The 27,303-nt window shown below is 39.3% G+C and overlaps 2 protein-coding genes across 3 annotated transcripts in view; both read right to left on the reverse strand.

Moving 5' to 3' along the window:
• Positions 1–13,448, reverse strand: part of LOC117269506 (SWI/SNF-related matrix-associated actin-dependent regulator of chromatin subfamily B member 1-like) — a 41,716-nt gene extending 28,268 nt beyond the window's left edge. For both annotated transcript variants that reach the window (XR_013488162.1, XM_033646533.2), the window contains exons 1-8: positions 12,854–13,448; positions 9,607–9,718; positions 8,942–9,050; positions 6,236–6,373; positions 5,901–6,028; positions 5,627–5,793; positions 1,273–1,463; positions 863–994 (exon numbers count right to left, since the gene is read on the reverse strand). Coding sequence is in view for 1 of the 2 variants with exons in the window: in XM_033646533.2 (XP_033502424.1) it covers positions 863–994; positions 1,273–1,463; positions 5,627–5,793; positions 5,901–6,028; positions 6,236–6,373; positions 8,942–9,050; positions 9,607–9,718; positions 12,854–12,943 (1,067 nt within the window). In the remaining variant the exon portion in view is untranslated. The remainder of the gene's footprint in view (positions 1–862; positions 995–1,272; positions 1,464–5,626; positions 5,794–5,900; positions 6,029–6,235; positions 6,374–8,941; positions 9,051–9,606; positions 9,719–12,853) is intronic.
• An 839-nt stretch (positions 13,449–14,287) lies between these two features.
• Positions 14,288–25,519, reverse strand: derl2 (derlin 2). Its single transcript, XM_033646534.2, has 7 exons — positions 25,379–25,519; positions 20,937–21,002; positions 19,697–19,770; positions 19,323–19,416; positions 15,407–15,602; positions 15,185–15,275; positions 14,288–14,846 (listed from the first exon to the last, which is right to left on the reverse strand). Exons 1-7 carry the CDS (start codon positions 25,469–25,471, stop codon positions 14,741–14,743), a joined length of 720 nt encoding a protein of 239 aa, XP_033502425.1. The 5' UTR covers positions 25,472–25,519; the 3' UTR covers positions 14,288–14,740.
• Positions 25,520–27,303: the final 1,784 nt, after the last annotated feature.

A 27,303-nucleotide genomic window follows, 5' to 3' on the forward strand; every position in this document is an offset into this window, starting at 1 on the left:
AGAGGCCCCACACTACGATATTATCACGATACTTATGTCATGATACCATATTATTGTGATTTTAAAAGGTGATATATTGAGTACTGCAACGAAATATATTGCGATTTACCTTTTTTTCAACTGTAAATTATGTCCCTTGAGGAAAACTTTGTCATCAATTTTATCTTATAAGATAAAGTTTTCAGTCTGTTCATCTCACTTTAGTCATTTTTAGTGCAGCAAAATGTATCAAGTAGACTGAGTACAAGTAAGCTACTTGTAATATTAATAAATTATATAGTAAAAAAACAACAACAAATAAGCATCAACTCAGAGTTTGTTAAACCAGCTTTCTGAAGCACGTCTCTGATGCTTACGCAAGCAGCCCCACTGAATGCGAGCCTACTGATTGACTCACACAGTTGTCAATCATGTTGTCCTGTTTTATCGCATTAAATAACTCATCAAAACCAAATGAACACTTGAATTTATGGCAGCGTGATAAGAACTACCTTAAACTATAATTGGAAAAAATGTATCTGATGTGTACTTCGAGTTTTTAGTTTAACTAAAGAGGGCAGGGTTTATGACCTGTACTCCAGCCAGCCACCAGGAGACGATCCAGATGGTTTGGCCTCATTTTTGGGGAGCTGCCATGTGATCCATCTTTATATACAGTCTATGTATTAGCCCTTCTGTTTACTAAAGATAATCCCTCATGAAGCCGCTGTCAATATACTGCCGTCAATTTTCTTCTTTCAAATGTCACTGAAAGAACAGATCTTTAGTCAGCCCAACAAACCTCAGGTAGCATCAGGTACAGTAGAGTAGATACAAAGTTATTGACTGTATCTGACCTGCTATCTGCATCTGACTATCTCACCTTGTGTTCCTATCTTGGTCTCGGATCTTCTTCTCCATTTCAGCATCTGTGAGGGTCTCCAGCAGGGGACACCACTGGTCTGCATCACCTGTGTTGCGGATGGCAATCTCTACTGTTGGGAGTGGGTTCTCACTGTGAGCAAATTACAAGTGGGGCAATAATGAATCAGTCCAGCATAAAACACAAAAGATCATCAGCTCAGAAAGGGTAAAATACCATATAGAAAGTTAGGGATGAGGCTGAAACACTTTGTTAGATAAAGTGGGGTCTGACAGTCAAAGTCAATAAAAGTTTGCAGTACTTATTTAAAGGCAACCCTCTTTAATTTAGTCTATGCCCAAGGTCTGCCTTAATCAAAATGTGTTTAGACCCTTTTGATTCGAACAGCTCTGTTGAAGTGAGTAAGCTACCTGAAGGCATAGGTCCTCTGGTGCCAGCTGAGCTGACCACGAATACTGTAGGCGATAGTGGTGACAAACTCTCCGCCCAGACCCAGCTCAGAGCACAGCTTCAGTGCAAAAGACTCTGGCGAGTTCTCTCTCTCTGACATGTCCCACTCAAACTGGTCCACCAGAGAAATGTTTCCCACGTGGATGTTCAGCTGAGGAATACAGAAAAATTAACATTACAGCAGCCTCGTAACTGTCTCAGTCTAGTTCCTGAAGAGAACATGACATTCTTCCATCACTGAAAGAAAAACAGAAAGTAGTCTAGGCCTAGTCTATGTGTGCAAGACATTGGAGGGATCTTCCTAGAGTGGAGGTTTTCAAACTGTGAGGTGCCTCCCCAGGGGGCATGAAGGGAGAGACATGAGGCAAAGATACTGTGTGAGCTACAAAGGACAGGTGCAAGCAGGTCTTCTAAACACAACAAGAATTTAGTTGTTGCAGTCTGTCCCACTGATATGACACACTTCTCAACATAGTCAGCAGTTGGAGCAGCAGCAGCTGTGACACAGATTATGAAGGCTTTAAAGTTATCTTAAAACAGGGGCTGCAGTCAAGTCAAATTCTTAACAGAGGTCCACTGCCAGCTGTGGGGACGGTGGAGAGAAACTGTTTTAAACCGTGACAATTTCTTGCAGTCTACAAATTTGATCTTTTCTAAACACTTAATCTGCCTGATTATCTTTATCATCATCATTCTCTGTCTCAGCAGCTCCTCTGCCTTCTTTCTACTGAACTCACCATTAAACTTTACTACCATCTACTGGATTTTAAAATGAATGGCATTTATTCCGCCAAGGCCAAATGACCTCTCTTGCAATGTTAACTAAAGTAAAAATTAATTTGTGTAAGATGATAAGATCCAATCCAACAACTTCATAGCTCCTTCCTTGGCTCATGCTATGCCCATCCACCAGGTTTCATGAAAATTGGGCCACTAGTTTGTTTTAGTCTGTAACCCTGCTAGCAAACACAAAAAACACATCCTCCTTGGCAGAGGTAACAAGACGTTTTCAGGACCTTAATCACAAACTCAAGACCATTGTCAATACTTACAGTTGAGAGAAAAAAACTGAACTATAATTACCACCCCGTGGTTGAATGCCTTCACGCACCAGTCAAGTTTCTCTAACAGTTTACATCCATGTCTGTGAGAACGTGGATGCTTCACACACATTTTACCCCCGACAGCACAGAAGATCTATACAATCAGCAAATGTCTCCCCTTCTGTTCCTGAGATATGACATTGAATAATGGCCAGAAAAGTGTTTAATGCAGACATTATTATGTCACAGTGAAGCTGACCTTTGACCTTTTGGAAATAAATTATCATCACTTCATTAATTTATTCTATTAGACACTGGTGTAAAGTTTTGTCATAATTGGCATATGAATTCTTAAGTTATGGCCAAAAACATATTTTGTGAGATCACACTGACCTTGATCTTTGACCACAAAATTCTAATCAGTTCATACTCGAGTCCAAGTGGACTTTTGTGCCAAATTTTAAGAAATTCCCTCAAGGTGTTGAGATATCATATTCACCAGAATGGGACAGACAAGTTCGCAGTGACCATGACCTTTGACCTATGACTACCAAAAACTAATCAGTTCATCGTTGAGTCCAAATGGACATTTGCGCCAAATTTGAAGAAATTCCCTTGCGGCATTCTTGAGGTATTGCGTTCATGAGGATGGCACATACGGACAACCTGAGAACATAATGCCTCTGGCCATGGCTGCCATCAGCACAGAGACATAAAAAATGTGTGACGTCTTGAGCAGAGAATAAAGTCACACTCCCTCTGTGTGTGCTGTAATCTGAGGTTCCTCGTTCTTCATTGAGGTTGCTGGTCTGGCCACGCATGCATATTTGTGCATGTGAGTCAATGGCTAGCTCATCACCACTGCTCATACGGTGGTTACTGCTGATATCAGGACAGTGTCATTGTGGCAGCGTAGCACCCACTGGTTCCCTTCCCATGTTAACACTTAACTCTGTCAGCACTGTTGCAGTTGTTGGCACTGTATGCACTGTTAGCACCATTAGCTGCTAGCTGCAGGATCAGCCACCTCTATGTTGAGAACTGAGAACAACCTGAATCAAAGATACTCTCTGAATGTCATACAGTGCTCCTTTATTTCCAAAAAATTCAACGTTTCCACAAAATGGGAAACAGAAGTTGATCTGATAATTACACAGGAGATGTGGGTGGAGATATTTAGACAACAGTGGAAAACAACAAGCTCTACATCTTGGAGAGAATTCAGCTGGAAGAATGTTATTTGTTATTTCTGTACTCATGCCCAAAGGAAGTCTTATTCAGCTCAAACCAGCTGCTTGAGGTCTTGTAAGGACAAAGATGTAAATCACTTCCATGCATGTTGGAGTTTGGAGAATTTTATTTTTGATTTTTTTACATAATGTTCTTTATTTCAGTTTAGATGTACCTGATTAAAGTGGAGGAGCATGAATGAAGGAAGAGGGATAAATATTTGTTGGTGGCTGCATGAAATTCCTAATGAAGAAAGATTGACCCGGTGTTTATTATGGTGAGAAATTACTTTTACCTTGAGACTTCAGATGGATGCATTTATTGAAAACTGGACAAAATGGATTCTTTATATCTAAACATTCAGACCAGACTTTGTGTAAATGTGCACCAGGAACACATTCCAGTGTAATTCTAAGTCTTCAGTTGTTAGAGTTCATGCCCAAAGGGCTAGAACCCTATTGTTTTTGCCCAGGTTCATGATTATTTGTCATCCGCCATGAAACCAAAAATTCCCATGAGCTGAAAACGTGAAACTTGGCCACATGAGGGCACTGTAATTAACAATTTGAAATGCTAGTTTCAAAAGGTCGCGTCCCTCACACCGTAAGGCCGATTGATTTGAAATTTGGCACACACATGCAGCTCAATGTGCCCTATGAAAAAGTCTCTTGGACCATTAAGCTCCTCCTAACTACATTTTCTGCCATTTCAAATTTTTTGAAAAACATTTAAATGAATAAAACTTGATGAATTTACGTGTATCAAAACCAGAATTGGCACACACCATCTTGGGATGAAAATACAACTTTCTATTATAAACGAGAAAAAATGGTCAAAAAAACATGGCTGCAATAAGCAAAAATTTTTTTTTTTTGCAAAGGCCAAGGCTTAGAAAAAATTGGCCTTAACTCTTACACAGTTTGTGCAGTCCTCACAAATCTTGGTAGACATGCTCAGTACATGTTAGAGAAAAAGTGTACCAGAGCATTTTGATCCAGACCCACAGTGGGTGCCAAACATAAAAAATGTGTTCCTCAAATACCAGTGGTCAGAATTTCAACAATTTTGGGTTGCATGCTCTGGGTCCAAGTATTAACCAAAATTTCAAGTGCCATATTGATAGGTGAAAGTGGGTATGGTCTATTAAATTTTAACTTGTGACTTAAGATGACTTTGACCATTCCGAATGAAACTCACTGGAGACATCTGGAGTTGTGTTCTGAATACACATGCCAAAAATTACACCAATCGCCAAGATGGTAGCACTGTAATTAAGGCCAATATTAGAAAGGCCATAACCCTCACACCATAAGCCCAAATAATTTGAAATTTGACACACAAATCCTGCTCACATTGCTCTATAAAAATGCCTCTTGTAATGTCAGGATTTGCTCATTGGATTGTGTGCCATTTTCAATTGTTTTAAAAACTGTCAAATGAATAAAACTTGATGAATTTTGAGTTTACCAACATGAAATGTGGTTTACAGCTTCTGTGGATGAATATACAACTTTCTATAACAAATGAACAAGATCAGTAAAAAAACATGGCTGCAGTTCATGAAAAAACCTCGCCAAAGGCGGGGCTTAGCAGGAAAAGGCCATAACTTGAATTTCCTTTAAGAAATCCTAATTAAAATCAGTGGACACATCAAGTACTAACATGGCGACTTTGAGGGGGCCTGTTTTTGAAATTCTTCATACACTGTAATGGTGGGACAAGTTTATCATCAGTCTTACTCCTTTTCAGACAGATATAAACAAGCTGAAGTGACTTTGCTGAAAACCCGCTTGGTGCGGCCAACGCAAGCTCCCTCTTGAAAGGGCTTTAACCCTCAGATTGACGCTTGCGGCTATATATGCATATGCATGTTGTTTTCTTCATGTTTAAAAAGTCTTCATTTTCAAATTGTGTTAATTTTGTTCACTCTTTCCTTAAAAGACAATAAAAAGAGAGTTACACAAAAAGCCTGTTCTGGTAGATTCTTCTAAAGCTACCTGATATTCCCTGAGGATTGTTGTTCTTTTGGTTCAGTACCCACCTTGATGATGACTCTCTGGTCTGCCTGCTCTTCCAGTATGCTGTCAGTGGGGTAGGATTCAATCTGCTGACGAATGGCTGAGGCAATAGCGGGAACAAAGGCCAGAGGATTCAGGTCCAGGTCATCACATAAAATCTCTGCAAACATCTCTGGGGTCATCAGTTTCTCTGAAGAGGGGCAGATATGTGAGGTCAGATTGTTTAAATTAAATAACTTGACATAACAGAAAAAAAATATTGTGGATGTTGGTAAGCTAGGAGGCATCTATATTTACCATTCATGTTCCATGTGAAGGCATCTCGCAGTTTCTGTCCATCTATCTCCATGTCTAGACGAATGGGAACCAGTGCCTCGACCTGAGCTGCGTTCTCATGGATCACTGCAGGGTCGTGGTCGTCAAAGCTGAGACACAGAGCGAGGCACGAGACACAAAAAAACTCAATGTTGGATCATTATTGTTCATCCAAGCAATTCCTGATGTCATATTAACGAGACTTGACCATTAACACATCAACATCAGGACTGCTTGAACGATAGTTTAAAGTAAAGGATAGCCCAAAGTACAATGTGAAACAGAGAAAATCACAAAGAGAGACAGAGCTTTCTCACCACAGGGGGAAGGTCCTCTTCTTGTCACGGCCCATTCGGTTGCGGTTTATGGTGGTGGAGCAAGGCACAGCATCAAGATGGTGAGAGCTGTTGGGCAGCGTGGGGACCCACTGACTGCTCCTCTTTGCTTTCTGCTCCCTTATAGACAGGAAAAAAACATACTGTTTAGAAGGTGCACAATCTTACCCAGCATACCAGCCAAACATCAGAGTGGAGGATGCCACCATCTTCCTGACATACACGGTCTTCTCACACCTGGAGAAACAGGGGAGCACTGTGCTTTCAACACCTCAGACTTCCGTTTCAACTCAGGTTGCTGCCACCTCCATTTTGGATACATGAGCTATGTCAATGAGGAGGAGTACAGATGACTGATAAGGAGCTTTATTAAGAGGAGATACAACAATCACCTGAAGCTCAACATCAGCAGTACCAAAGAGCTGGTGGTGGATTACCACAGGAACAGGAGGCCCCCTGTCCCTGTTACCATCCAGGGAGATGAGGTGGAGAGGACTGACTCATATAAGTACCTTAGGGATCAAATCAATAAAAAAATGGAATGGACACACAACACGATCAGTACATACAGTCTAATGCATGGTCAAACAGCATGCTTTGGCACACACATGCATTTAAATCCTGTTCAAGTGGAACTTATACACACAAGCCCAGCTACACTCAGGGCACACTACTTGTAGGCCTAAGTGTTCTATATTGTAACTAGAGATGCACAATAATATCAGCACGTCATCGGCAACGTATCGACTTAAAAACAAACAGAATTGGCCAAAGTGCTTTTTATCATTTTGCACAATGAATGATTATTACATACATTGAAAAGATTTCTAAACTAAGCACAAAAAACTAAGGTAATTTGTGTTTGGTAGATTATTTCTTTATTGTAACAATGCTTCTTGCCAATAAATCTTATACTAATCGAAGGCCTGTTTATTTCCCTTTTAAATGGTGCCACATTTGTAAGGAACATACATTTGTGGGATGAGCACCACAGCTGAGTATGTGGGTTGCACCCAAGACAAATTTGCCAAATCTTCACTGCCAATGCCAAGCAGCTTTTTTTTGCTGTTGCTATTCACTCTTGTTTTGACCTTCTGGTACCCCCAGGTGCTGACAATCAGGTGCCAATCAGGCACCTGATTGTCAGCACCTGTGAGCACGGGCCCTGCTACAGTGGTCAGTTGGTGTCTGCTCCAAGAATCGGCATGCCACATTTGACTGATCCGGATAGGGCCCATGTGATAGGGCAACTTCAAGCTGGTTCCGCAAAACTAAGTTGCAGCATTATTTGGAGTGAGCCCTAGTACCATCTGCAAACTGACGGCCAAGTTCCATATAACAGAGGATGTCAGAGACAGGCCACAAAGTCGGCGTCCCAAGAAGACGGCACCCCAAGAAGACCGTTTCCTTATCCTGTCAGCACTTAGGAACCGTAGGCAGTCTTTTACAGATTTAACAGTCAATGTTTGCAGGACAATATGGCCGACGGCTCTCTTTATTTCATGTCTCCATCTGCTGGTGGGCCATGATGATAAGAGTATTCATGTATAACATGATGTTAATTCCACTACAGAAAAAAACTTAATGATCACTAAGATTAGGTGGGGGAAAAAGTGGATATATCACCATCGGTATAGGTTATTGGTCAAATGAGTTGTCAAATATTAGATATCTGCAAAAAATCCAATATCGTGCATTCCTAACTGCAACGTCTTAGTGAAAGTATATGTGTTTGGCAACTGGAAGGTACTGAGCATATAACTGGATAAATGAGACTTGGATTATACTGCACAAGTTGTGTGAGAGTTTGTAAATGGATGATTAAGTTTTGCTGCTTTTGGTCCCCGTTTACTTTAATTCATGAAGAATGTTTGCCTCTTTTGGATTTTCCATTTACCGTGGAGTATGAGTATGTAACAGTATGAGATTTTCGCAGTAAGATAACCATCTTAGAAAATATCACGGTATCACAGTATTAAACAATTGATCTTATCATCAGTCAGAGTTACCCTTAATGGAATGAAAACGGAAGGATTATTGTAGATTGAACGAGTGATTTATTACTTACTTGAAACTTGAAACCATTTTGTTAATTGAAGTATGCACATAAAGGGGAGATTCTTTGTCCAGTTGCATTTTTTTCAATATCTTAGACAAGTCAATGTACACATTATGATAACCATTTACTTTTATATCACAGTATACCTTGAAACCAGCATATTGCTGGAACCCTTCCGTAGAGGCATGCAAGAAAAACAAAGTTTTCTTCAAATTCAAGATACATGCAGTGAGTAGCTGACATACAAAAGGTCATTTTGCAGGTGAGGTATTCTTTTACTGGTGACTTTCCAATAGACACTTCCACACTGTTAAATGCCCCATGTCCTCCAAATCCCCCACCTCCAGTTTGTAATGCAGGCTTCTCATTTTGTAGTCTTCAAGTCCAAGCTGAGATAACCTTGATGACATCACTATGAATTGATCAGGATTATTTTCTCAGACTTTGGAATACTCCCTTCATGTGTAGAGGCAGTGACATTCCCCTTTAACCTTTGTCTAACTATAGTACAATCCATTTCAGTGCTGTGCAAAGTATTTGGGGCCAGCGTCTGTCTGCCCCTTGATGGTTCACAGGCCAGAGTACAATGAAAATGTGAAATAAAACAGCCATCATTTGATAGAGATTACCTGAGGTAAGCTGGGGGCTCTGTGCTGATGGACACTGCCTTGTACTTCTCATCATTCCCCTCGAAGATTTCTTCACATTCTGATGCCTTCAGCAAAGTAACACTGGTGGCTTCACATAGACAGTAGGCAAGAAAACACACAAACATATTCATTTATGCTCAAATTTGAAGTGGTAAAAATTAAATGCATTATGGCTAAAAATGCTAAGCAGTAGTTATCAATTGCTTGTTAATCACTGTCACCACTACTGTGACAAAACGTTTTTGGATGTTCTGTTTGGGTTAGGTCAACCATGGTAGCTATCTGACCATGTTAAAACCAGTTCACTAGCTTCAGCACCTCCTGTGTGCTAGATGATGAAGTCCAATCAGACTGTGGCTATTTCATCAATTTAAGAAAAGAGGAGATATAGAAGGATAGATAGACTGTAAGTTTTTATTTTACACCTTTTGCTTGAGATAATGTCCAGGATGACACATCACTAATCTGACTAGTCACTTGATTCAAATATATTTTTTCATCTAGTACATTATAAATAATAGAATTCTTTACAGCATCCATTATTAAATCTAAACATTATATACAACCTTTAGACCTTCCAGACCAGGAGTAGTCCAAAGGGACTTTATCAATATCCAATTAAAAAAAACAGACACACCACTGACCATGTGATGATGCTACAATTTTCTTCCTCTCCTCCACTGAGGCCAGTCTCCTCCATAAAGATGGATATCTTTTATACAGAGAGCCTCTGAACATGCGCAGATAGTTTCCAACCTGATGAGCAGAAGGTAGATCATTTAGTTAACCAAAATTTTTAAAAATGGTGAATAAAAGTATGGATGCATAATAATATCGGTATGTCATTGGTATCGACCAATATCAGCTCTAAAATGAACTGATCAGAATCAGCCAACATGCTTTTTCTTCTTTTGCACAATGAATGAATATTACATAAATTGAAAAGCATTCTATTTCACGTCTCCATCTGCTGCTGGGCGATCATGATAAGAGCAGGCATGCATCACTAAAATTAGATGGGGAAAAAAGTGGATATATCGATATTGGTACTGGTTATCGGTCAAATGAGTTGTTATATATTGGCATATCAGATATCAGCAAAAAATTCAATATCATGCATCCCTAACAAAAAAAAAAAAAAAAAAAAAAGAAGAGAAAAAGAAGAAAGGTTACACAGAGATATTCTGTGATTAAATTAATCAAAAATCAACCATCCAGGTTTTGAGGTGCTAAAAGTTTCTAAGACAAGTTTTTATTATCTGTCTTTCAGGACAGTGCAAACTGCTTACATAAGCACTGAATTAAAGTAAAGAGTATGAACTCCCCTCTGACATTGCCATGTTTTTTTTCTATAAATCGTGTTTTTGACACAGATCAACAGAAAAAAATTGTTACAAAATATGTATAATTTAAGTACCATTATAAAAGATTAAATAACTAATTTTCCAAGGTATTTTGTCTTCTTTCAAGTAAATACTGAGGAGAGGAAACTTTGGCAGCAGTTACAGCTGTGATTCTAGGTAAATAGTTCAGACTCAGCTGCAAAAGCATGGACACTTAAGTTTCTCCCTCACTCTTCTCTCTAAAATTACTCAAGCTCTATCAAGTTTCACCATGAGGATTCATTTGGATTTTTGTCTTGCTGGGATTAAAATCTCCTCTTGAGCTAAAATTCGTTTGCAGACCTCACGGTAACAGGTATTCCTGTCCGGGAATTCTATGTATTTTAAGACTTCACGGGCCTGCTGCAAAGAAGCATCACCAAGCTTCATGGTAGGGACGATGTGTCTCTGCCTTTTTCTGATGTCATCTTTCACATACAGCAAGCAGAGTATTTAGTTTGATGGTCACCAAGCTAAACTTCTCCAGCCATAGAGGTTTTTAGTTCCTTTGGAACTCTGCTCCAGAGTCTCTTTCATGCCATCTAGTATAATGAGACAGTGTTTATCTTAAAGGGACAGTTCACCACAAAATCAAAAATCATTTGTTTCCTCTTATCTGTAGTGCTATTTATCAGTCTAGATTGCTCAGCTTGTGGTGCACAAAGAGCCAAAAAACTATAAACTATTAACTCTTTTCTTTCTGCCAAACTACAACCGCCAACCGTATCACTGCACAGAAGGAAGCATATATTTACAAATGGATGGAAGGCTCGTCACTGTGACAACATTAGGTGTAAAAAAATAATGTCGTCCTTCTAAGTTGAGCTGTCAATGTTAGCTGAATAATAATTAAAAAAAATCTTTGTTTCAGTTGGGTGGACTGGGCAAGAACAGTGCAGCGATACTTGGTAGATAATCGGAGTCCAGCAGAGAGACCTCAGCTTACTTTTGTAGAAATATGTAGCCCAGAAAGCAAAAGGAATTACTAGCCAATCTAATCACATCCTGTCTAGCGAATTCATCTTATTGCCCTCAGGCTGGCGTTACAAAGCACCCATTAGGAAAACAAATCGCTACTCCAAGTCCTGTATTCTTTCTGCTACCAGGCTGCTAAATGTTGACAGTAGCCTTTTCCACTGAATGCCTTATTTTGTAACCATATAGTGGGGTCACTCTGTGTCTGGTGGATACATCGATATCAGTATTGGTTATCAGTCAAGTAAGTTGTTACATATCGGCATATCAGATATCTGCAAAAAATCCAATATTGTGCATCCCTACATTCAACAAATGTAGTTAAGTAATGTGCAATGCACTACAATGTTTATTTGTATTTACTGATTTATTCATTGATTTGTGTAAATTATTATCTTTGCCTGTTGCTCCTGTGAGTCAGTAGGCACATGACCACACCAAGTGCCATTGTGCATCTTTGGCCCATGTATTGATCTCTCTGACATATTATCACTGTTGATTGCTGCTTGCTGTTTGTTTCTGCCTGTGAGTTTGTATATGGTCTGGGTAGATTGTAAAACTGAATTGCCCTTCTAGGTTAAATTAAGCTGTATGAACTAAACTGAACTGAAATGATCCGCTTGGCAAGTCAAGTTCAATAGAAAGATAATAGTTCCTACATCAAACTGCTCACAACAAGGTCTGTGGTTTATCTTGAGTAACCAGGTCATGATTTCTGGAAAGAGACACTGCTGTTGAGTTTTGCAAATGTATTCTTTTGGCACTTTGAGCATCACAAGCAGAGTGCCATCTAGTTCCATTATACTGGAGAGAAGGAATATCCCCAACACTCGGCAACTCACACCAAAACTATCTAGACTGATTAACAGAACTACAGGTAAGAGGAAAAATACGCGTTTTTGATTTTTGGGTGAACTGTCCCTTTAAAGTCAAACTATAGATCACTTATTGGGTGGACCAATGGGCGCAAGTTGGAGACATTCTTAAATACACCCTCTTTTATAAAATGTTTTACGCCCCATGACCTGGTACTTTGCTTTTCTGGTCTTTCAAACTTACACTTCGTATAACAGAGCTCCGCAGACTACTGTAGACATTACTTTTCTTTTCAATCAACATTATACCGTTAAGTGGTTTAGCTTCCGAATTGGTATGCTCAACTATCAGACGTGGATAAAGACAGACGGGGTGATACACTTTATAATAATAACTCTTTTTCACGTTTCTTCACGTTGATGTAACTTGGTGGTCTGGCACAACTACCCCCTCTCTATAGCACGTTGGTATTAGAAATCCCTGTAAAACAGAAAAAGCTGTTCGCTTATCTGTTACTTATATGATATTGAATAGCTTAAATTAAATTGGATTAGCCGGCTGCTGGCCTGACTTTAACCGGCTATATCCCGTTCCTCATTTATGGGTATTTCTTTGTTTATGAAGCCATCAATGGGGTTGGTTAGCATGCTAGCATTAACTAGCCAGAGGAAGAGATAACTGAGGCTAACACAAAGTTAATGTATAGATAGTCACATACCTCTGAGCCAACCATGTAAAAGTCTCCATCTTGTTCTAATTGAAATTTCACTGGTTTCTGTCCAAACGTTTTACTTAAAGCCAATTGCATCTTTACGCAGTCGCTAACCAGCTAACTAATGAGCAACCTTCTCTTCTTCAGACGTGTTTGAGGCATACGATAAAGATGGGAATTTGAGTATCCTCCTTGAAAATAACGTTCACCTCAATTTTTTTGCATTAAAAAAAGCCAGTTAGTAGCATGTCTGCCCAACACGTGTTAAAAATCTATGAAGACAAACTATAAGTAACTGAAACTACAACCACTGCTGGACATATTACGCTTTAGAAAGTGTGTAAGGTCAACACATTCGTGATATGGCTTTAAAGTCTTTGTGGAGTGGTTTTGTCCGAAAATCATGAACGCTGCATTGGCCTTACTCTTCGTTTCAAGGTAGAGGAACTATTTCTATAGTCCATTACCGCCCTCTAGCGATCAAAAGTGAGATCTTTTTTTTTCTTTTTTTTTAAATCCTGAAGTTCATCTGGCGTTTCCAACTCATTGGAAATTAGCTAACGTGCGATATTACAATAAAAACGCAATATTCAGTTGGACCACAACAAAACACGTGAAGCACACATATAGGATTGAGATGTATGACTGTAAACATGATGTAAAACAGTGCATTATGTAGATTGTAGCTTGGTTTCCATGACACCCACTAATACAGATGGATATAATGTCATTTATATCTGTAACAGTGATATGCATTGCCATTTGTATAGCAGTTTTTTCAAGATTACTGAGAAGTGAAAAATACAACAGAATACTATCAGCTACAAGACAAAAAAACAAAACAAAACTATTACTTCATTACAGTCTGTTACTCATCTCAGCCTGCTCAACAGTCAGATTATTAGAATCTCAGTTTAAAGCCCATATATTTTTTGACCCAGTGCATTCATAATTCAGCAAAGTTTTCAATACTACTCTTAATTTTACACGTGTCATCAAATCTCAATTTCATTTATCCCCTCTCAAGAGCAACAAACATACTCCAAACATCAAACATTGTTTCCAAGGATTTATAATCCACCTTCCCACATGCTGTTGGGCCAGTAAACTGGATCACATGGTAACATTTAAAAAGAAAAAAAGCGAAAAATCCAATAAATAAGCCAAAAGTATTGTCACATAGAAATAATAGGCAATAATTGTCCTTTTTGTGTATTACATACCTACATGAATCTGATTTAAGGCTGTTTTTATAAAATGAAATAAAAAGGCAAACAGCTGTGAAAAAAACTGAAGGTGGATGAGAAGCTGAAGTTGAGGACAGTTAGAATCTTAATATTTGTAGATCACAATGGCTTGCTGTGTACAGAGAATGAAGCAACAAGAGCAACTTTGGTTTCATGCAGTGCTACCACAGTTCAAAGAGATGAAACCAAAGCATCATTTGCCACACACACATTTATTTATTTTTTTAGAAAAGTGAAATGAGAAAAAAAAAATGCACTCGGCATCTGAATTAATTCAATTTGCTATTTTACTGCTGTCATTTTTTCTCTTTCGTATGACAACTGTATATCAAATTTTTTTTTGGAGATGAAGACAAACATCACTCAAGCCCAAAGGCTCACCATCCAGAGTTCAATCCGAGCAGCTTGTGTTCTCCCAAATAGTCTTAGAGCAACAATCTTGCATCAAGAAGAGTTTCTGGGGATGATTTAAGCCCATACACAAAGACAACAGACGGTTATCCTCAAACCAGCTCTGGTTGTTTGGCATTCTTCATCCAGAACTAAACAAACAAGTCAAAAACAAAGACCATGTTTGTCCCCTTCACCTCTCTGAGGGAATGTCCTTGGAAGTGACCTGACAATCAGGGACGATCGAGGGGCATATTTAACCTCCAAGGCGCTGTCCTTCACCCCAGGCAAACCCTCCCGGGCGCTCCTCAGGCAGGGGGTTGTAGTTGGCATCTTCTTCTGGTGTGTCAAACAGCATCTTTCTGTGGGAGACACACAGAGGAGGAGGATGAGAGGTTTTCTAAAAATTTCTAAAGGTGGGCACAGTGTCAGACATTGAAAACCCCTGATTTGGTGCAGTCATCAAGCTAAATCTGTGTTCACACACAAAATCTCATTGGCAGATGGCCATAGATAGATATCTAGATAGCTAGATAGAGAGCGAGAGCGAGAGCGAGAGCTAGAGCTAGAGAGAGAGAGAGAGAGAGAGAAAATGCACAATTAACAAAGTTAAAGATGAATTTTACTGATGACATTATTATTATTTCTTTCTTAAAAAAATCTATAGACATCATGATAATACTGTTATTGTGAGACTCACATGATAGATGGGGTCTTGAGCCATCTACCACCACCTGGCTGGTTGGGAAAAACATCCTCCAGAAAGAAGTACACATGACCAACAGCAATACCTCAAGAAAGGTTAAGAACAACAACATTTTAACACAAGCGCTACTCATACTGTAAACCACCAACCATACCAGTTACCTCTGGCATATGACTGAGGTACTAAATAATGGTTGCAGATGATGGTGGTAGGTACCTAAAAGATCCACAATGATGGAGTTGCCCAGCAGGAGCGAGAATCCCATCAGGACCCAGGGAAGGAAGGGTGCCTGGAAATTCAGCAGGCCAAAGAAGTTCATGCGGACATTTGGGTTTCGTCGACTCCACACGTACACCAGCATGATAGTGAAGGCTTGGCCCAGAAATACCAGACTCACAAAAGTGCCAAATATCTGAAGCCTTGTTAAGGAACATGACAAAGAAATGAACCCAGATCCCAATCTGATCAAGCATTCCTGGGATGTGCTGGTAACCCACCCGCAACCTGGAGGACTCAAAGGATCCACTGTACTACATATGTTGTTTCAATACATCTAAGAGACTACAGAATGTAAAAACAGTTCTTTTGAATATTCACTAAAAAGAGGACACTTGAAAAATCTATACTTCTGAAATATTATACCAAAATCAAAAGGTTATTACACATACATTTTCATTAAAATGGATCGAAATTCCAGTTTGCTAAGAGAAATATCAGCACTCAGGATTTCAATTAAATGGTCTACGATACGTTGCTTATTGAGGTTGCTTAGCAACCTCTGACGCAACCTGCCGCCGCCCTCTTTAAAGCTGACACAGAAAAGACACGAGTAGCAGCACCCGACCTCATGTTTTTCCGGGATTTAAAGATGCAGCATGTGTAGGCCTACTGCCCCTAAAAGTGATGGAATTAAAGTTTAGTATTCATGACATCAGTGACAGCTGATTGCAATGAGTGATTATTATTATTAGGGATGCAAGATAATATTATCGATATCGTCCAATATCGGCTTCAAAATGAACAATCGGAGTAAGCCAACATGCTTTTTCCTATTTTGCACAATAAATGAATATTATGTACATTAAAAAGTATTGAATTTCATGTTTCCATCTGCTGGTGGTCCATCACAATAAGAACATGCATGCATAATATCAGTGTTTCCCACAGGATTTTGGGAAACTATGGGGGAGGGGAAGAGACATTCCTCCTCCTCACCCCCCCACGGAAGAAAATTTTGAATATTGTAAATTGAAACTGAAATCGATTTGTATACAAAATGTACAGGAAGGTAAAATCATCAAGTTTTGATAAAGTATTGCAATTTAATTTTGTCTTTAATGTTATTATCTTACATTATCTTTGTAATATGATTATCTTATATAATGTTATTACTATCTTAAAACATTCTCCGGGTCCTCTGTAACTCTGCAGGACTTATTTCCACCCTGCCCAGCAGCAGTACCATGGCGAACGGTCCCTAACTGCGGGGAGAACGGAGCAGGCTTCCCCGGAGGTCCGCCGCTTTTCCCGGTCCCTCTTCTCCACACTTTGGGCTCTAGTTTCGCAGTCCGGGCGAGGCGGGGGCGCAGCGCACCTGCGCTTCGCCAACTGGGTATGGCCAGGCGGATTTTGCAAGTTTGGCACACCGTGCGCGCTGGCGCAGCTACTCGTCTGTCCCGCCTCCGTCCCTCCTACCTGCGCAAGTCGGAAAGAGGGAGGAGAGAAGGCGTGGAGTGGGTTTTACACACATCACACCAATCAAATGAGCCCCTCTCCTCACCCTTAAATGTGCCACACGAAGGCGTAATGAGAGTTTACTCAATTCGCCATGGCAGAAGAGAGCAGCAGCGTCAGACGGACAAACTTCTCCCAGGAGGAAACTGATGTTTTGGTCCGGGAGGTCCAAGCTCGCAGTGTCCGAATATACGGAACTGCGGGCAGACCTCCAGTCCTCCAGTCTCCAGTTCCAGACCTGACATCAGATGTGACGGGACAGTCGATATAGAGATACATTTATGTGCTGATTGCAGATAGTTGCTAGATTGTGGTTTTGTGGCTATTTATTGCATTATTAATGTGCCTGATATTCTGGAAACCTGCCTGTGAGGTTTTGGTGACGTGTGCGCACTGTCAGCCGGTCAGCCAAACTTCGGCTCACACCGGCTGCGCTCCGCCTGCGCTGACAGTAGACCTGGTTTCAGATGGCGAGCTTTTAGCGCACCTTCGGCGAAGCCTTTTGGCACGAAACTGTCACTGCGCCAAGCTGGATCTGTCGACACCTCCCCCCTGCTGCGCCGCCACACCCATCTCAGCGCACCTCGGTCTGCCAAACTACCAAACTGAGCGCGCCTCGGGTTGCGCTGCTCGAAACTAGCTTTGCGCGGGGTTCGCCACCCTGCGCTGCGCCGGGAAACAAGAGCCCTTTGACTTATTTCCACCCAGCCGACAGTGGGACTTACATTCATTGTGCCGACAGTGGCTTGGAAAACCACCCATAACCGTGTCACACGGGGAAGAGGGAAGGCGGCTGGAGGTCCTCCAACATTTGCGGTTAGATTATCATATTTTTTTATTGACAAAAATACAGGCTGCTTCGGCTGATTTTTTTTATGCGCACATGTGCCCCTAAATATTTTTTACAGTTCGCACACACTTATTTTTAGTCGAGTGAAACGCTCGCACTGTCGAGCGCTGGATCTGACAGCCTGAGCACATCGGCACAAAACGCTACAGCTTTCGAGATATTGTTTATATCATGAGAAGTCAATACTTTCGGCAGCCTGAATCTTTTATTAAGAAACTATGACGGGTCAAATTAAACTGTCGTTAATTAATGGGAAACACTGTAATATGATGTCAATTCCATACAGAAGAGACTTGCTGATCACTAATATTAGTTAGGAAAAAAGTGGATATATCGATATCGGTATTGGTTATTGGCCAAATAAGTTGTTATATATCAGCATATCGGATATCAGTAAAAAATCTATTATCCAAAATCCATATCATTACCAATCCAGTTATCATCCAGAATAAGGTTTAAGAATAAGCTGCAGTTTTACATAGTGCAGTACCTGCTGGTGACAACTGCCACTGGTGCATTTTGAATTTTATGCGGAACATACTATATGTCAGTGAAAACTGTCATTCAGACATATTTCTCGACAAATAATTTAAACACAATGTATCAGCAAGCCATGCATACAAAGAGGGCCACTCTACTACGCAGCATTAACTCACTTTGGATGAAGGAAACTGAGTAGATGAAGGTGTTGGAGCTCTATAGTTGGATGAAAAACTTTAATTGTCATGGCATTTCAACCACTCATAGTTGCATGAATCAAAATTGATCTTACTAGCAGGAAATATACAATAAGCAGTTATTATGAGGTAAGCAGTGGTGAGTAAGACACAAGTGGCATGCCGACTTCATGTGGCCAAAGCAGTGGCATATGGCAGTAAGAATTGTCATATGCTGGTAGGTAATGTCATGTGCCCCGTGAACAACACTGAGATACTTGTCCATCAACCAGCAATGTATCACTAGGTAAAATGGCATACCATTAACAATGAGCATATGGCACACCACAGGCATATGACTGTAAAAAGTGACAAAAGTGGTGCACACAGCAGCAGCATATCATTATCAGGAGCCTACCACAGAGAAATCAGCATATGTCACTAAAGCAAGATGGGAAAATACCATCAGCTATTTTTTTTTTTTTTTTTTTTTTTTTTTTTTAAATCTCTGCATCACTCACTATTAATTTGGCAGCAGGGATGCAGGTGCAGTGTATCCAACAAGCTTGTGGTTCGAAAAATGATAGTTTCATAAAAATCTAATATTTCCTGTACACAGTTCAACTGCTGTGCATTGTTAATGGATCAATACTAAGTAGCTACTACCTTGGTAGCCTGCGATAAAGAAGAAATCAAAAGATGCAGAGAGTAGATTTTTACTGACCCATAACAGCATCACACACAAATAACACAGGTCTGTGGAAGTTAAAGGATACAATACCGAGGTCAATGTAAGAAATAATTGAGTTACTGGTCATAGAATTGTTCACTAAAGACATCATTATCTGTATGTAAACATGTTTTTTTAATGAAACACTAATGGGAAGGATACAGTCATCAGAAGCCCACCAAAGAGGAACATGAAGACAAAGTCAGCCGTGCGTCCCCTGAAAGAGCCCTCCTCTAGCATACGACAGTATCTGTACCTGAAAGTAAATGGTTAAGGAAATCTACACAGAAATTATGCTAGAACCATTTTACAGTTGTTACCATTACCAGCTAAATACTTAAGACCTGCCACGTCATACACATTTGTTTCATTAGTTTGGTTGACTGTGCATCTTACAGCATGTATCTCTATAATGTGTATTTGCAAAGTTTCACCATCCCATCTCTGAAACCATGTCAGCCTTCCCCTGTGAAACAAAAACATGCAAACACACTTCAAATGCTCCATGAAGTGAGACACAGAACTGAGAAGGATACAGAAAAATCATATTGAACAGGAAATTGAAGCCAACCGGACCAAAAAACAGGAAGTTGGTTATTAGTCGCCATACCTACAAAAAGAGAAATAAAGAGAACATTCAGCTGTACATAACATACACACTTGGGCTGGGTGATATGTTCTGAAAATTATTTCACAATATTTTTCATCTATATCTTGATGCACAATATATATCTCAATATTTTTTTAAATCTCCTCAACAGTACTTCATTAATTATAAGTTTTATTTTATTAGTGATGAGAGGCAAGGTTTAACTGCTCAATGTCCGGCAGCTAGTTGAAATAGTTATGTGAGGAAGACCACATGACATGTAAATGATAATGAATAAAGCTCAGAGCAGTCTGTGGCAGAAACCTAATTAACTGTGTAGGGAAAACTGAAAGAACAAATTATATCTGATATTAATCTTGATGTAATAAACCACTGTCAGTTTAGGAAAACCACATGATGGATGTCTGTTCGTTTTTTCAACAAAGGTGATCGATTCAGTGTAAATGTTGCATCATATAACACTGTTTTAACTTAAAGTCCCGCTGAAATCACATTAGTCATCCTTTTTGTTGTCAAATAATGTCAACGTGTTCTTTTTACTTGTATTGATAATGATTTTTTAAAGAATTTTTTTTGGCTGTTTTGCCTTTTATTGATAGGACAGATGTACATCGACAGGAAAGGTTGGAGAGGGAAGGGGAATGACATGCAGCAAAGGGCCACAGGTCGCAATAAAACCCAGGCCACTGCAAAGGACTCAGCCTATATGAGGCGCACACTCTACCAGGTGAGCTAGAGAGGTCGCCCTGTCGTTTTTCTGCTTGATTGACAGCAGCTGACAGGCTGTCAGAGTGCAGGTGTTAGATGTTTGTCACTGACCTCACTGCTTTATATAAGATTTGATTGGCTGCATCAAAATAAGGCTGTGTAGATTGATACTTACAATCCTGTCAATCTAAAGCAAAACTAGGAGGAACCATCATGAAACCAAAACAGTTTTTGGTTTCTTTTCTAAAAGTATAACACAGGACATATACATAGCAGATAGAGGTGTAGCAGACAAATTGATGCAACTTCATTTCAGCTGGACTTTGACACTACTTTTTGGTGAACTTAGACAGATTGTTGAAGTTATTAAGCCTGTGAAGTTTATGAAAAGTTAGAGTATGGGCCCTGAATCTTCCCGAGGATGAGGATGAAGATGAGCAGTGGGTCAGGTTGCTTACCTGATAGTTCCTTAGAATTAAATCCGGATTGAAGTATAGCTGAAATGGTGTAATGATCTCTAGTTGCTGTGAGAGAAGACAAAACAAACATGTTAAAGATGGTAACAACAATGATACAGATGAATGATCCAACTTCAAATAACATTAACATACATCTGACAAAAAAAAACATAAAAATGTTAAACCCTCGCCTCAAAGAAGAAACTCTCTCACTCTATTGCGTGATGTGAATTTGTATAAATGAGCCTTTTCTGCTTTCGCTCTTAGTTAAAATAAGGCATTGACATGGATTTGTAGGGAAGCCAGTATCTTCACAGAGGCAACTTTTGGGGCCTGTTTCAGAAAGCAGGTTTAACAAACTCTGAGTCTAATACTGAACTCTGAGTTGATGGACCCTGAGAAGGAAAACTCAGGGTTATCAGTTTCAGAACAGCTGCTCAGTCAGTTGAACTAGTCAGTTCAATCAACTCTGAGTATGTCCACTCTGAGTTAAGCTTGTGCACAGTGAATGAAAAAAGTCATCATCAATGGAGCTCTGATGCTACGATTCACCGTGGCAACAGGTAAATAAAAGGCAGAGCAAGTGCACTCGATATGCTCTTTCATACAGACTGAATGAGGAAATAAAACAGCTTGTCTGGCTCTGTAAGAAGGAGGAATGAGACAGAGACCAACTTGGGGTTTGTTGAAGAAAACCTGCTAGTGAGCAGATCAGGTTCAGAGTCAATAACCCCAGTAACTGACCACAGTAACCATAGTACCACAGTAATCACTTTAACTGACCCAGAGTTTAAGTTACCTCACTTTCTGAAATGGAAAAACACAGTTTCCCTCATCTCAGGGTTTTCACTAATCCTGCTTTCTGAAATAGGGCCTTGGTACCAAATCCCACACTAAACAGAATATGGTTTACATGACTAATCCATATACCGCCCAGTTGACATATTCTGTTTTTTTTTTGTCATACACAGGTGATTGGCATATTCTACTTAGTATAAACTGGGTAAAGTGTTTACATATAACCTCATTGAATGCGTGCATGTATGTATATGCACTCACTATTGCACACAACACACTCTTATCACTTGGTTTAACAAAAACACATTAAAATCTCTCCATTAAACCTGTAAGCAAATGTGTCTGCACACAGAAAAGATTGTGTACATGCACACATCTGCATATGCAAGGGTGCAACAAAAGACTGAGACTTAGCAGGTGCTAAGTGGCTAATTCTGGAGGCAGTTGTTGAGGTTGTATGGCTATGAAAATTTAACATAGTGAAATAAAAAGGGACATTATGAAATGTGACACCATGTTATAAAAAGAGGCGTTAAATAAAAGTGTTATTGGAAAACACCATAATGTAATAAAAAACTTTGAAAAGGGACATTTCAAAATGTAAAATGCTACCATGAAAGAAAAAGTAAATTCTTTAAAACTGAAAATGACAATGATAAACTTTAGAAATACAGACTGGAGTTGGAAAACTTTCTTTAATTATTTCAAAAACTGTTATTTCATTTATTCATTTATTATTCACTTATTTATTTCATTATTTGTTTACACATTTCTGAACAATTTGGGCCTCCATACTTCACATCCAGTTTTTACATAATATGCAAGTACATTGTATCCCTTCTTCTCTGGGCAGATACTAAGTTTATATAAAAATAGATTGTATCTACAACTCAGAAGAAGCCAGAATTTTAATTTAGAAACGTTTAACTAATTATTCCTTTAGTCAACATAAAGCTGTGGCAGGTTAAAAAAAAGACTCCTCTGTAGCAAATGACTCTAACAGCTAGTTTAGCAGGTTTATTTGACGCTATTTTGTGCCTTGTACACTGAGCTGACAGCACACTGTCTGGGGTGTACTCTCTATGTGCTACTGTGTGTAGTAAGTGTGATTTCTGGCTGTACTATACAGTAATCAACAATAAAATACAATACAGTAAAAAAATGAAAATTTAGAGGTAACCAACCCTTTAATCTACATTATTATTCAGACATGGAAAGGGAAATAAAGTAAGTACCTTTAACTTAGCAGTGTACTTGAAACAATTTTCAGGTACTCTCTCTGATACTTTTTACATCTGCTTTACTTCAGAGGGAAACTCTGGACTGCATAAGATATTGTCAGCTTGAATGATTAGTTACTTTGCAGATTCAGATTTTCTGCCAACATATATGATCAGCCTACAGCCTAACAGTGATCATATGTTTCACTTCCTCCATGGTTATCTCCTCCACTTAAGTTGACAACTAGAGAATTTTAGAGATCCCTGTAGCCAAATCTTTTAAAATGGGTGTCACATTGATACAAAATCATCATCTCATATATGAAAGGAATACTTCACCCACAAAAATGACCACTTGTGTATCGATTAGTCATACCATGTGAGCTGGAATTTGTGAAGAAAATTTGGTTTTCTCGCATGCTTCCATGGAAAACTGTAAACATACTGATTTAATGATTGATTGGAGACTGCATTAAACAACAGCAAAACTATATCAAAACATGTGTTAACAAACTCTCACACAACTTGTGCAGCATAATCCAAGTGTCATTTATCCAGTGGTATGCTCAGTACTTCGCAGCAGTTGCATTTTTGGTAAAAACCTTAGTACTGGTGTCTGGCTTTGATCATAGATAAGTTTCACTTTCAGTACAGTTTTAAATAGAAAGGGTGCTTTCACATCTGTAGTTGGGTTAATTGGGTCCACACCAGAGAGAAAAAACTATACAGTGTTGCATTTTAGTTTTGGTTCAGTTCCTGTTCACACTGACTTTTTGCAAATTAATCAGGAGGAGTAAACATGAAATTCTGACAGGTAACTGAGTGGACAGTTTTGGTGTTTGTTGTCCTGCATCGTCAGAACCCACATGAGAAAATCAAATTCTGGTGACTCACAGAGGTTTCTGCCGCAGCACTTAAATGCTTGTAATGTGTTTATATTTATGTTGTTTGGTTTCAAAAAGAGTGGATAGAATGGATACAGCATAGTATCGCAATATTTTTGTGTGGCCGTATTGCATCGACACACAGTGCCAAGTATCAATTTTTTAAATAACTTTAGGTTGCGTACTTGAATAGTTTAATTAATTGCTTTTTCAGTCCACTAGCTACATTTTGCTGCAAATAAAATGACTGAAGTGAGACAAACAGACTGAAAACTATATCTTATTTGATGTTGAAAAAGTTTTCCTTTGGGGACATAATATACAGTTGAAAAAAAAGGTAATAAATCCCAATATATTGCAATATATTTTATTGCAATACTCAGTAAACTGCAACACCTTTATCGCAATAATATTGTATTGTGACCAAAGTATTAGGATAATATCACATTGAGGAACCTCTGGTGATTCTCACCACTTGTACAGAGCATGTGACTGAAAAATGAAATTTGGATTATATGGCACAAGATATGTGAGAGTATGTCAACAGTTGTTTTTGATATAGTTTTGCTGTTGTCAGACATGACCCCAATCAACCAATAAATCAATATGTTAGCCGTTTTGGGCATGTGAGAATAACAACGTTTTTCTTCACAAATTCAAGGTAACATGGCATGACTGACTAATATACAAATGTTCATTTGTGGGTGAAGTATTCCTTTGATGCACCAATAATAATAAAGAAAGTATTTCAACAGAAATACCACAAAGATTGACAGTTTTGTGCTATCAATGATGTTACTTTTGATACTACTAAAACCCTGATGAAGACGGTCTAGTCGAAACGTTGGTACTTGAGTACCAACTTAGAGTGACTTAGAGTGTGCGCCTGACATCTTTTTTTCAAATTTGTCAGCACCTCTCCAACCCTGGTGTGCGCTCCTCCTTTCTCTTCACTTTTGATACTTTGCCTGTTTTCAATTGATAACAATTCTGTACCTTAATAGGCAGATAGAAAATACGCATGCAATAACATAAAGTGTATTACAAAATAACATTTGTTTCTAACGATACATTAAGATATTTAGTTACGTTTTACAGAGTACAAAGACATACATTAGTTTGGTTTAGCCAAATTTTGACAGAAGTTTGGTGTGGGCTCCTCTAAAGAGAACAGCAATGGTTACAGATATGGTTGTATGTGGAAGCATTAACTGCTAAAGACATAACAGCAGTAGCTTGTGAGCCTTCCGGAAACTAACATTACCACGCTACTTAAACGCAACTGAGCGTATCCTTCCACTTTTAGTTCACGGGTTAAAATTAAGCCAAGACTCCGGTCACAGGTAGCTTTGCCTTTAGTTTTGTTTGTGACTTGAAGTGAGTTAACATCCTGGATCATAAGATTCGGACACGTATCCTTTTCACAGGTGCTATGGCTAAACCACCGAGCTAGCAGCACAGTAACGACGTTAACGTAGCTATGATAAGCAGCACCAAGCTTTGCCCCAGCCGACACAGTGAACATGTGAATTTGTCTTACCACTGCAGCAGTTGTGAGGACACAGGCGGTTGTATATGCCCTGGTAACAACCGGAATCTGTAAGTACTCCTGTTGTAGTGTCTGGTAAGCCATTTTGGACAAACTGAATGCTTCCGGCACTTTCTTGACACGTCATTCCACAACGCGAAGGGTGTTGCGTTCAAGCACATGCGATAAAAAATGCAAAATATCTACAACAGTATGGCAAGCCGTTTTAACATTTAATCGTTAGATTGGATATTCATTACTGATATCTGCAACAAAAATAGTTTGAATCTGCCTAGTCAAAACTCTTATTCAAGATACCTGTAATTAGATTTTGACTAGTCAAAACTCTAATTACAGATATCTGTAATTTAGTTTTGACTAGTAAGATGCAAACTATTTTTGCCATTCATGTGTATGGGGTTTGTCATTATAGATATCTCCAATGTAGTTGCGGATATCTACAATTGTTATTTCGGATATCTGCAACTGAATTGTAGATATCTGTAATTCCAGTTTGAGATATCTACAATTTAATTTTGACTAGTCATAATTCAAGTTCAAGATATCTTTAATTATCATCAATTGAAGATATCTACATGGTATGGCAAGCCGTTTTAACATTTAATCACTAAGTTTGACTATCCGGAATTACCATTATAGATATCTATAACGTCATTTTGACTAGTAGTAATGTCATTGTGACTAGTATGAATTTTAATTTAAGATATCTGTAACGTCATTTTGACTAGTAGTAATGTCATTGTGACTAGTATGAATTTTAATTTAAGATATCTGTAACGTCATTTTGACTAGTCAAAACTGAATTACAGATATCTATGACGTCATTCTGAATAGTCAAAACTGAATTACAGGTGCTGGCATGGGCTAGCAACCCATGGTAGCAGTGGTGAGGCCTAGCAGCCTTACTACAACCAAAATTAGCTACAGCCAACATAGGAAAAATACCCCAAGAGTCAGCGAGAGCAGGGGTGGAAGATGACTCACAGGTGGATTACACGGTAACAGACATTGGAACGGACACGACTACGCATTGGATCTGTGACTCAGTGAAGGATAGGGGCACGGACCTATTCACCAGGGCTAGAATTAGCAGCACTCAGGGCAAGGCGAGCGCATCTGTAGAGGATAAAAGTAGCACAGTTGAGAACAAGATGCTTCAGGTTTGTCCTTGTGGCTGGCAGAAAGTAACATCAGTAAAAGGCCTCAGAACTCATCAGGGAAAGAAGAAGTGTGTGGCAAAGAAAGGGCAAAGTAGCCGCATTGATCAGTACTTCCTAAGAAGTCAGTCGAGTCAGTCGAATGAAGTCCAGCGGCAGGTAGAAAACCACAGTTCGCAGGATATCAGTAACGCTGCCACTGAGGAGGAGGAGGAGGGGGTAGTAAGAGAGGATGCAGGTGACAATGAGGCCAGTGTGCCAGTCAGAGAGAGAACCATGGAGCAAAAGGCTAGAGTTAGATGGCCTAGGGCAAATGACAGTAAAGAATGGGAGATAGTTAATAGAGATTTGTCAGTAATCTTAAGTAGGCTTAGAGGAAATGCAATAGAAAGGTTAGAAAAGATGGGAGATATAATTTACTCATATGGTGTAGAGAGGTTTGGGTTGCATGAGAGAAAGAGGAGTGAGAAGGTACAGTCAGGTAAATCTAGGCGGCAAAGAGAAATAGAGGAGCTAGTCAAGGAAAGGAGACAGTTAAGAAAGGTGTGGAGAAAGGCTACAGAAGAAGAAAGGGAGGGAATTAAGGTGTTGCAAGAGGAGTTGAGAAGCAGGTTAGCAGTTCTTAGAAGGGCAGAGCATCTCAGGAAAAAGAGGAAGAAGAAGGAACATGTAAGGACAGGTTTTTTCAGGGACCCTTTTAAGTTTGTTAAAGGATTGTTCAGCCAGGAAAAGGGAGGGCAGCTCAAAGCACAAAGGCTA

The sequence above is a fragment of the Epinephelus lanceolatus genome, chromosome 19, assembly GCF_041903045.1.
Source record: "Epinephelus lanceolatus isolate andai-2023 chromosome 19, ASM4190304v1, whole genome shotgun sequence".
NCBI classification, from domain to species: Eukaryota; Metazoa; Chordata; class Actinopteri; order Perciformes; family Serranidae; genus Epinephelus; species Epinephelus lanceolatus.

What these genes read in the sequence shown, in the direction of transcription:
- derl2 (XM_033646534.2), bottom strand. Translation starts at nt 25,471, where the DNA reads ATGGCTTACCAGACACTACAACAGGAGTACTTACAGATTCCGGTTGTT. An exon ending in TAATTCTAAGGAACTATCAG is followed by an intron (nt 19,771 to 20,936) that starts GTAAGCAACCTG and finishes CTCTTTTTGTAG; the next exon opens with GTATGGCGACTAATAACCAA. An exon ending in TTGGTGGGCTTCTGATGACT is followed by an intron (nt 15,603 to 19,322) that starts GTATCCTTCCCA and finishes ACAAGGCTTCAG; the next exon opens with ATATTTGGCACTTTTGTGAG.